The sequence below is a fragment of the Polyodon spathula genome, chromosome 13 (assembly GCF_017654505.1).
Source record: "Polyodon spathula isolate WHYD16114869_AA chromosome 13, ASM1765450v1, whole genome shotgun sequence".
Lineage (NCBI taxonomy): Eukaryota > Metazoa > Chordata > Actinopteri > Acipenseriformes > Polyodontidae > Polyodon > Polyodon spathula.
In genome coordinates this window covers 6,201,682-6,213,312 of record NC_054546.1, presented here as the reverse complement: position 1 = coordinate 6,213,312, position 11,631 = coordinate 6,201,682, and the positions used below count along the sequence as shown (strand labels likewise).

The 11,631-nt window shown below is 35.1% G+C and overlaps 1 protein-coding gene across 1 annotated transcript; it reads left to right on the top strand.

The window, feature by feature from the left end:
* The first annotated feature begins 1,580 nt into the window (after positions 1-1,580).
* Positions 1,581-3,576, top strand: LOC121326123 (homeobox protein HMX3-like). Its single transcript, XM_041269295.1, has 2 exons — positions 1,581-2,317; positions 2,966-3,576. The coding sequence occupies exons 1-2, from the start codon at positions 2,026-2,028 to the stop codon at positions 3,574-3,576; spliced, it is 903 nt and encodes a 300-aa protein (XP_041125229.1). The 5' UTR covers positions 1,581-2,025.
* Positions 3,577-11,631: the final 8,055 nt, after the last annotated feature.

Below are 11,631 nucleotides of genomic sequence, written 5' to 3'. Positions count from 1 at the left end.
GGACAATTACCTACCAGTTTTTAATTTTCAATAACACAATACTTGAAGTTAATCATTTAAAAAACAAACAAACAAAAAACAACAACAATTACATTACAATCATTACATTTTTGACAACCAAAAGCGTGTCGCAAGTTGGATATTAGTTATCTATTATATATTAGCTTACAAGACCATAAGCACAGGTTGCACTTAAAAACATCTGCGACTAACGCGGGTGATTTTGTTTTTCTGTGAAAAATAATTGGCTATAGCCTGCGATTCATCGTTTCAGATATTCAAGATGACATTCTTTGTGAATACCGCTTTTTTTATTCTTTGTCCAAGAGAAATGATGAATGAGTTAAAAGAAAAGGCAAGAGAAGATTTAGCTACCTAATTAACTTTGCATTGTTAGAACCTGTTAAGTTAAACAGAGGAGACATGAAAGAGATATGAAAAAAAGTATCTTGTATTCATGCACAACTGATAGAATATGGACTTTTTCCTTTACAGTAAATATACTTAGCAGTCACAGAATAAAAAAAATGTGAAATATACAGACACTGGTTTGGCATAAACATCATGGTTTTGCTCTCATGACAAATTATTTGATTTACAGTAAAGTCAAAAACTAAACCAAATGTGTTATCAGAGTTCTCTGGTTTTCATTATTATTATTATTATTATTATTATTATTATTATTATTATTATTATTATTATTAGTACAGAATTCTAAACTATGTTTAAACTATATACCGTTGTTTTATAACTTGGATAATAATTGGAAGTGAAAAAGTGGTATTATTCCTTTGACACGGGTTTAATGCATACAAACCGATATATATATATATACACACACACACACACACACACACACACACACACACACACACACACACACACACACACACACACACTTCTGATTATTTTTTTACATAACTCGTACATACATTATAGGCTTAGACATGCTACCTACAAATAGAATATCATGACATATTCTCTGTTGGCAAATACATGTACTGAGCCATTTGGAAGACATGAACGGTTTAAATTGAGCCATACTTAATCAAATAGAATTAATGAAACACACACTTGTTATTGATTTGAGTTTATGTTTAAAATGTCTTGTTTTTTTATCTGCAATGTGTATAAATTCGAACTGCAAAATTAAAAGAAACATTTCCATTGATTCATTCTTGGTAAGGAGCTTCTTTCACGTCTCTGCAATAAATTAGACTTTCCTCGGTATCACTGTGTCTTAGCATCTGTTATACATGCTGGCTATAAGCAGGCTTTCTTTTTGTACATCCTAAAGTTTATCTGTTTTGCTGGGTGTAATTAGAAAGAAAGAAAGAAAGAAAGAAAGAAAGAAAGAAAGAAAGAAAGAAAGAAAGAAAGAAAGAAAGAAAGAAAGAAAGACCCATATACTCGAGGCTTTAACTAAATCTGTTCTGGTCGCAAGCTGGAAATGAAGCTGCAATTTGCACCAATAGTCAGATCTGAGTCATTTGCCTGCTGTTCTAGTGGTGCTTAAACAGAGTCCATATCCCTTTGTGCTAATAGCCCCGTCCTCATTTGCTGGCTAATTGGACTATATAAAGCCAATAACAGGCGTGCGCTTACAGCCTAAAGCCAACGCGCAAAGTATAGGGAGGGTGGACTCACTGCAGAACCATTCTCTCTCTCTTTCTCTCCTTTTCCACGCTCTTTCTTAAGCCATTGTACGTGCCCAAGCGCCGTATACTCACCGCATTTAACTTGGATGACATTTTTATTTCATCATTAGCATCTGGCGCCGGACTGACGCAGTGAACATTGTCCCATTTTGTAGAGGATCTCTAGCAGACTTGGATGCGAGATTATATTTGAGCATTATCACATCCATCCATCTATCTATCTATCTATCTATCTATCTATCGCGAATTGCGCGCTGAAATATTTTTAACGACACTGAAGAACTACAACAACATACGAAAAAGATTAGCGGAAACCTCGTTCTATATTTTTATGGTCTGAGACATCGGCCACCAACAACACACAGCCATGCCTGAGACAGCGCAAGAAAACTCAAGTCAACCCAAGGAGTCTTCTTTTTCCATAAAGAACCTACTGAACTGTGATAGCAAACCACCCAAGCCAAAGACTCTGTTTGCCCCGATGAAAGGTGCACTGGAAGGTGCTGGTTTCGCTCTCTCTCAAATTGGGGACCTCGGCTTTCCCAGGTTTGACGTACCTGCTCAGAGGTTTGCGCTGCCAGCGCACTACTTAGAAAGAGCACCGGCTTGGTGGTATCCCTACACCCTCGCATCTGCAGGCCACTTACACAGAACAGAAGGTATGTGCGTAAAAGTTAAATAGTTTTTTCGTGGTTTGTTAAAATTGTAATGTAATTTCGGACGTGGTTGGGAGTGATCCGATATAGATTTGTACAATACATGACCGGCACATTGCCTTTGACATCCTTAACAAATCGAATTAAACACCACGCATTTTTATATTATGTGGCAGGGGTTCTTGTAAAAAGTGTAATTCCAATAGAAAAGTACAAAAAAATGTGTTCTGACAGTCAACTTGTTCCAAGCAGCCTAAGGCTATGTATATTATGCTTCCTGTATACAGTAGCATACCTGTCAAAAAATACTGTTCTAACAGTGCAGCCTTATTAAATCAAGGAGAATAATTACGTTGTTGTGTCCATTTCAATTTAAAAGATCTCCCTTAAACTAGGATATTTACTTTAAAATATATAGGAAGTAAGGTTATCTGAATGTGTGTTGTTGGTTTGATAAGTGGAATGAATGGTCAGGACTGAATGTTAAATGTTTAATTTTCCTGCTGTTGTAAAACGACATACATTCTGTAATCTCTACTTGCGTTTTGTTTCTGTTCCAAATTAGGTACAGACAGAATACGAGACAGGTAGACACTGGTCCAATTAAAACCTTCCTAATGATACAGTATTTTTTGTTTTCTCTCCTCTCAGTTATCGAAAAGGCCAGTATCAGAGACTCGTCTCCGGCGTCTGTCACCGATCGAGACTCTCCCGACCCGGTTGTTAAATCCGACCATGACACAAAAGAGAACGACTCTAACAAAAGCACAGAAGAAATCGTTCTTGAAGAGAGCGATTCGGAAGAACCAAAGAAAGACGATAATCTGGAGGATTGGAAAAAAAGGGAGGACAGCTCGGACAAGAAGCAGTGCAGGAAAAAGAAAACGCGTACTGTCTTTTCCCGCAGTCAGGTGTTTCAACTGGAGTCCACGTTTGACATGAAAAGGTATTTGAGCAGCTCTGAAAGGGCCGGACTGGCGGCTTCCCTGCACCTAACAGAGACCCAGGTCAAAATCTGGTTCCAGAACAGAAGAAATAAGTGGAAACGACAATTAGCTGCAGAGTTGGAAGCTGCTAACCTGAGCCACGCCGCTGCGCAGCGGATAGTAAGGGTGCCCATTCTGTACCACGAGAACTCTGCTTCAGAAACTGGAAACTCAACGGGTAACGTGCCAGTCAGCCAACCACTCCTCACCTTTCCACATCCAGCGTACTACTCACACCCCCTAGTCACATCGGTACCGCTGCTACGACCAGTGTGAGAACTGTGTTTTTTTTTTATTATTATTATTATTATTATTATTATTATTATTATTATTATTATTATTAATAATAATATAATTATTATATTATAATAAATATTAATAATGATATTTATTATTTTTGTAAAAAAAAAAAAAAAAGAGAGAAAAGAGACTTGACATTTTTGTTGTCCAAAGCCAAGGAGCAGTTACACACTTTCAGTAATTGTTTGTTATCAAATGATTTGTGCAATTTATAAAGACACGCTTAATTCTTTTTTGTTAAATTTTTTTTGTTGTTATTGGTGTCCTGTGTTTTTGGTCTCTTTCTATTATTATTATTATTATTATTATTATTATTATTATTATATTATTATTATTTATTGTTATTATTAGGGCATGTCACATTGTTAAATGTACACACTTGTTTTTGTTTATTGTATAACTGACACGAGCTCGCTCTCAATGCTATATACTGAGTTTCATGTAAAAAGCTTTTTAAAATGTGATGTATAAGGAATTACAATTTGCCAAATAATAATTTTCCCTGAAGAAATGCCTTATTTCATTACGTTTTTCATTTTTTTTTTTTTTGCATTTAATTTCACGGTTTATAAACCTTTCCCTAAAAACAAGTGACTTGTGTAGTCAAAAGATTTTTAATATTGAATGCAAATTAAGTAGCCGATATGAAGCTGTAGTTTTTAGCGCAGATGGATTGTTAAAATCCGCATGACTTTCATTGACCTTTTTGTATTTTTGTAAACAGTTGTCTATTTAATTAAATAATACATTTTTAAGATGACAAATTGTTGAACTTTGCAAAACAGCTGTACTTTTAGCTTACTTCATTTGCTTTCATTGTGTATTTTATAACAATTATTATTATTATTATTATTATTATTATTATTATTAATAATAATAATAATACATAGTAAACAGAAAGTTCCAGTCAATTTTATTTGTCTTGTTATAACATGAGTTAGACAAATTGTGGTGAGAAGTATCGGATTACCCTTGCAAAGTGACATATGTTTCCACAAGCCCAACGCCACGTTCGGTATCTTGTTGAACTGGAATACTGCAAGCCAATAGGAAGACATACATAGCACTGACAGCATATACGTTCAAGCGCTTTAACTGACGGACAATCGGAAATACTTTATTTTTTTTAAATTAATTTAATAAATGTACTGTTTTAATTGTTCCAAAAGTGGGAATTTACTTGAACACAGTCATGAACTGAAGTTTCCCCATTGTGTTTGTGCTTCTTTTTCTGAATATTGGTTGTATAGAAATAGCCTACATACACAAAGACAATATTCTGTGTAAATGTCCCTTTGCATAGGACAGCTGATGATGATTTTTTTTTTTTTTTTTTTTTTGATATTGTATTGCTGAATTATGCTGTGAAATAAACTGAGCATTCCTTATATGTGCGGTGCGTATCATTTCAAAATATTCACTTCCCCTCAGGGATCGGTACATTTTAAATATCTAGCCTATATTTTACGTCATATACTATTATATACAAATACAAAACCAACCAACAAACCAACAGCATTGTGTAGCATACTTCTAAACGAAACTTTTTTTTTTAGTTAACATGTACGCAAATAGATGAACATCTATTTAAAAAAAAAAATCATTTATAGAATATTGATAGATGAATACATTAATGAATGGATTGTCGAAGTGATCGTAGTTTCTCAAGCTAATAAAAACGAGTAATACATGACAGCACCCCAAATATTAAGCACAAAATAAATAATTTTATCGAAAGTGAAATCTATAAAATCGCCTTTAAAGGTTTCAAGGGTCAGCGGTTTTTAAAATTGATTTTACTTTTGATAGGTTCTATTGAAATTCGCATTTTTCTGGTATGATTAAAAGGGACTGTATTTACTTTAGTTTTCAGATTCGGATTCAACAACATCTTGTCGGCGTACAGAGCAGAGTTGCCAGACTCACAGTGAGGCTCAACATCCAAGAGGCACTTGTTGCCAAACCCTGCCACGTTTCATACCGTGCAGCCGTGGCGCTGGAACAATTTTTAAAGTGGGGGTGCTGAAAGCCATTGAACAAAACTGTAACCCCTGTATATGATGGAAGCCATACACCACCCTCACCCCCAGCACCACTAGTTCCAGCGACCTTGCCGTGGAGTAGCAAAGGGTTAAGAGTTAAACACAAATGTTATGATTTTAAACACGTACTCGTTTTTATATACTATATACTGTATTATTGATGGCTTTTTTGTGTTTGAAATCGCATATATAATTGAATGCTCAACCCACTATAAAACACGTGGTATTGTGGTGTATATCATTTTTAGAACTAATAGATTTGATATATAACTATATATATAGATATATATCGTATATATATATATATATATATATATATATATATTATATATATATAGTTTACAAAAATAGCGGTACCTGTGCGCCATTGATCTCGATCTTAAAGATAGCATTGTGCTTTTTAGTGTATTTAGCAATCGGAGTACATAGATTATATTCAAGCTTAAATGTTGATAAATATTAATACTAATAATACAAAAAAGCTTACGAGAAATTTGGAGTCACAATATGTGATCCCTTGTGTAAAATATCAACAAAGTCGTGCTTGTTTTCGGTACAAGTAAGTCAATGTTTGATAATTAATATGTTGCAATAACAAACAAACAAACAAAAAAGATAAATGGAAAAGTCAAGCTGTTACAAATGTCTATAAACAATCTGTACGTTTTGTGTTTAGTACAAAGAATCGTTCGCCCGCGGACTCCTCATCCTTTAAGGAAACGATCAGTGCGATACAGCACAGATTATTTGCACTTGAGTTCACCTGCTGGACACTCCTTTTGCAATATCAGCACCATTCAAGGTGATTTACTTGAATCTACTACTGGACACACACACACACACACACACACACACACACACAACAAATAATTTTTTTAAACTTTAATATCTGTTTAAACAAAAAGGACTTGGCCTGTGTCCACATAAGGTCCAGTATTCCAGGTGTATATATATATATAATATATTATATATATTTATCAATAAATATATATATAATATATTAGATATATATCTATTATATACCCACACACACACACTTTTACTGGCCGGAAGTCTTTTTTTTTTTTTTAAATTGGCACCGGGTGGCAGTCCACTTTAATGGAATATAACCATTAAACATTGTTCTGTGCAGGTATAGATAGTATTGTCATGTTAAGTATGTATAATCTTGTTTCATTTCCCATTAAAAAGGCTAAGCATAATCAATGGACTGTTAAATACTATATTATTTACATATTTGGACTTAATATACATAGATAGTCAGACAGAGAGATGGTTAGACAGATCGAGCTGCATGTTTTGCCAGGCCTAATTTTAACAGTTTGTATTGAACTGAAGCCAAATTGAACTGGTAGTGTGGTAAGCTGCACAGAGGCAAGACTCGCTTATGTCCTTGTAAGCAACATCATTGTTTTTGAAGCACAATTCAAAGGTCGTTTTTAACATTTCAGTGGATAAATGCCAGGTTGTAATTGTGTTAATCTGTAAATATGGCGTGGGACGTACATTTCTATAAAAGGATGTAACGGCATTTCAAAGTAAAGTTTAGGGCTCTGTCCAGGTTTGTATCTGCTAGCGGGCAAAAGAATATCTAAATTAAAACAATGGGGTAGAAAACAAGTGTTCGTTACCCTCCCCCCCCCCCCCCCCCCCCCCCCCCAAAAAAAAAACAAACAACAAAAACGCATGCCTCTGATTAGGATGGTATCATGGCTATTTATTTATTTATTTATGTTCTCTTCTTGTGAAAACACAAGCCGTTTCTTTTTAATACATTATTTACTCACACGACACCATTGTTGTGGAAAACATTACTGGTTTTTGTTTGAAGTGGTGATTTTAATGTTCGCTGTGTTGTAAACGCACATACTTTTCTGAAGGCAATATTGTATTGGAAAACAAATTCTGGTTGCTTCAATGTCAGTCCAGTTATACTGCCTATCGTTTTTTGTTTGTTTTTGTTTGTTTGTTTTTTTTAAAGAAAACCAAGATAGAAGCAGTTTAAAATTGAATAAACCCGTTTTGTTTTGCTGTTGTTTCCAAACCACTGCGTTTGTTTGCAATTAAAGAGTTACAATGACTTATCCCTCTCGAGGATTGTTTTGAGCCAGGCTGCACATATCCAACCGTGGTGTTTGTATTTAAAACACACATGTATTATTTTTTTATTATTATTTGGTGCTAAAATAGATGGTTCCTTGTATAGCAAACAGTCTCTAAACATGAAAAAGGTATATAAGGTCACAGTGGCAGGAATCAGCTCAGTCTGAAGCTGTCTGCGGTCACCTGAGTTCTGAAATTGAGCTATATCCCACAGAAAAATAATTGGGCGCATTTTTTTTTCTTTTTTAATAGTTTATCAGTGCAAGTCTATTTGTGCGCACCCATCGATTTATAATAAAACTATTGAGGGGCTTTTCGAGAATAAAGGTCAGTATCATTAATATAATACAGCTGGCTCGAGGGTCTTTTAATATATATGCGACAGAGTAGTATATAGTGATATTATAATATATATATTTTCTTATATATATATATATATATATATTATATTAGCATATATATATATGTATATATATGTGTGTGTGTGTGTGTGTGTGTGTGTGTGTGTGTGTGTGTGTGCGTGTGTGTGTGCGTGTGTGTGTGTGTGCGTGTACCGTCTAGCAAACTAATATATTGATCAATGCTGCTGCTTTTTTTCTTGAGATTTACACATCCACAAGCTGTCCTGAAAATAGAAGCAATGCCAGTAACATATTTTTTAGAAAGGTTTGAGCCTAATTTCAGAGACGCCTCTGTTCATGGGAGAATGCTATATTTGGCAGTGATTTGTACACATTTAAAATGGGGGTAAATGCTACATATTGTGTACGGGGCTTCCAACCAAGTGTCTTTGTGATAATCGCTTTACTGTATCGACTCGTTATGCCTTACAAACTCAACGAGGATCCATTAAACAGTGTTAATAGATCGACATAACATTATTTTTAGGTGCACCCAATCAGATTAGAATCAGTCGATGATTCTAATCAAACCTAGTGTTCAGTTCCTATTGATCGCTAAACGTCTCTAAATATTGTTTCAAAATAAAGGTAGTTTGGTAGTGTCGATGACCTTGATTTTGTTCCCATTTAAATAGAAAACAAATATCATTGGATAATGACTCCTTTCTGACAGGGTTATGCAAAAAAACAAAACAAAACAAAACAAAAAACCCCACAGGACTGAACGCACACAAATAAAAGTAAAGTGTGTTATATTTAAGGTATATATAAAGGAACTCGATCAAAGTCACCGCTCTCCGCGTTTGCTCAGTATTGTGTTGATAGAAACTTGACAAAAGTGTGATTTTGATATTGCATGAATCCTTGATTAAATAATTGCAAGTTTCTGCCACAAACGATTTACAGCTTTCAGCGGCACAGTTAAAAAGTCAAACGCAAATCAGCAAAACAAAGAACACGTTTCATTGAGCACTCCCTTAATTAATGAGTAGAAGGTATCAGTACCTGATTATTTCATTCATATACGTATTACTTTTGAGAAACAAAATTAAACGCTCTCCTTTTTTTTTTTTTTTATTCTTTTAAACCCCCATTCGTTTCCATGATGAAGTGCAACCGTCAGATTTTCATCAAAGTTATATTAAGTGAAACATAGGTTGCAAGGAACCGTCTGATTGAAACAGTTTAAATTCTAATTGTGTTTTTAATTTGACATATCGTTGCGGAGAAGAATGACACTGCAACGCCAAGGGGCGGTCGATTTTCTTAATTTCTCCCAGAGGAATTGATGAGTCTATCAGGCCAGTAGATTGGAAACCCATTAAATCTCAATGGTTAGGTTGTTAATTGGAACTTGATGGATTGGGGACTCGTCGATAGGCTATGCTGATCCAATCTTCATGACTTTCTGTTTTCCAATAAATTACACAATTCATTTTCAGCCACAGATTACATAAACTGTACACCTCCAGGGCTGACTTTTTTAAATATGGAGCTCCTTTGCGCTCTCTCCCTCTCTCTCTCTCTCTCTCCCTCTCTCTCTCTCTCTCTCTCTCTCATGTCATTTGAACCAAAAGAAAAAGAACAGGCTGGGGCTTTGAATGAAAATCGAAACATAATCAACGTTTATACTTAGAAAATGTATTGAGATCATTTTCTCTGGTAATTTCCTTATTTTAAAGTCTGGACGCGCCATATATCATAATCCACACGTGAAAAAGGTCTGTGTTTAATATTTATCGAAGCTTGATTTCCAGATCAAACCTGTTTATGACTTCATCTGTCTTTTCAGGAGGAACAGTTTTTCCCTAATATTACAGTTGAGCTCAACAGACCACATTTTTTTTGCAGCCAGAATTAGCGAAGGCCATTCTTTTAATTTACGGGGACAAATTATCTTGTTAGGGTTTTGTAGGGTTACTACAAGATAATGAAACACACACACACACACACACACACACACACACACATATATATAAAGGAATACAGGATACTATTTTAACATGATTCTAATGCGCGCATGAGTGTGCTCAGAAAGTTAATGAACGCAAGTTTAATATTTAAGAGTCTGGGCTTTTGGATCTAATCACTATCCAACATCTATACAGCTGCTGTTCTGCACGTTGGTTATATAGCCTATTTTAAAATGATTTAAAAACACAATTACCTACACGACTAGGTTCATATAGCATTTACAAAAGTATTTAAATGCGTTGTTCCACGCATACTATTTTATCTTTCCAGAAGAGCTCGGATCCTCCCGACAGATGCCCCGATTTAAACAAGCCTTAGATATATAATACGTATAAAATCTACCCATTTAACTATGTCATTGGAGATTTCACGCCTTATCTGTACCCCCTATAAATTCTACTCAACCCCTCAGCTGCAGGCAGCAGTACTCATATATCACGCTTAGTAAAACGCTCGCTTGCGTGAACATATGCCCAATTTAGCGTCCATCCTCACCCTATATAAAAACTAAAATAAACATACAATCTACCATGTAAAAGGGGAATTGTATAAAATGTACATTTTAAAATATAATAACAAAACGCATTTAAACATCATCAAACACCACATTTGCCTATTTGGCTTTTAGTGCCTGTAAGAAACAATCACTTTGCTGTATTTATTTATTTTCCACGGGGTGCAAACTAGTACAATTTAAACAGAGTTTTGTTTTAAACTGTCCATCTTATTTCCATCTGTGGATTATATAATTATCCTAAAACTAGGCTAACGGTTTTGGAATGCTGCTGCCACTATCCCTCACAATGGGAGTCTGATGTTGATAAACATATAAATGAATTGTACCCCTTTGTTTAGTATCCACAACGAGGTGTGGACGGCACGCGTTTTGTAACTTTTTGAAGCTACAGTTTCTATTTGGGGTTTAAACAGGACGGGGTTAGCAGCAGCAGAGACAAAAAGAGGATAAAGAGGGCAGGGTGATGATGACCGTGTCTGGTGTAGCAGGGACACTGGGGTTAAAGAGCTGACACCACGATTAAAGCTGACCATTTGTAACTTGCCTCGACCCGTGAAAAACATCGAAAAGGGTAACGTAGGAGAACTGCACATCTTGTCCACGCACCTGCCGTTCAAAGACAAGGAGAGGCGGGACTAAGATCCTACCACCAATTATAATTAATAATTCAACCAATTAGCTGGGGATCATGCTGCTCCTCGGGGCGCGGGAGAATATTCAGATATCAAATTACTACCGAATTGGAAGCAGTTAGGAGCATAGCAGCTTTAAGCAAGCTGATTATTTCCAATTTAAAAAAAAAATTGAAACCATTTCCAGCTTTTTTTTTTTTTTTTTAAATGTAGCCTATGCATACAGTAACAAATTAATCCTGTTTGACTGTAAACAAAAATAACAAACGCATTCTTCATGCTGTACAAAATGCACATCACTGTCTCATTTGTGTAAATTCTTTCTGTTGTAGTTTACACATATTGCACATTGTGATATTTAA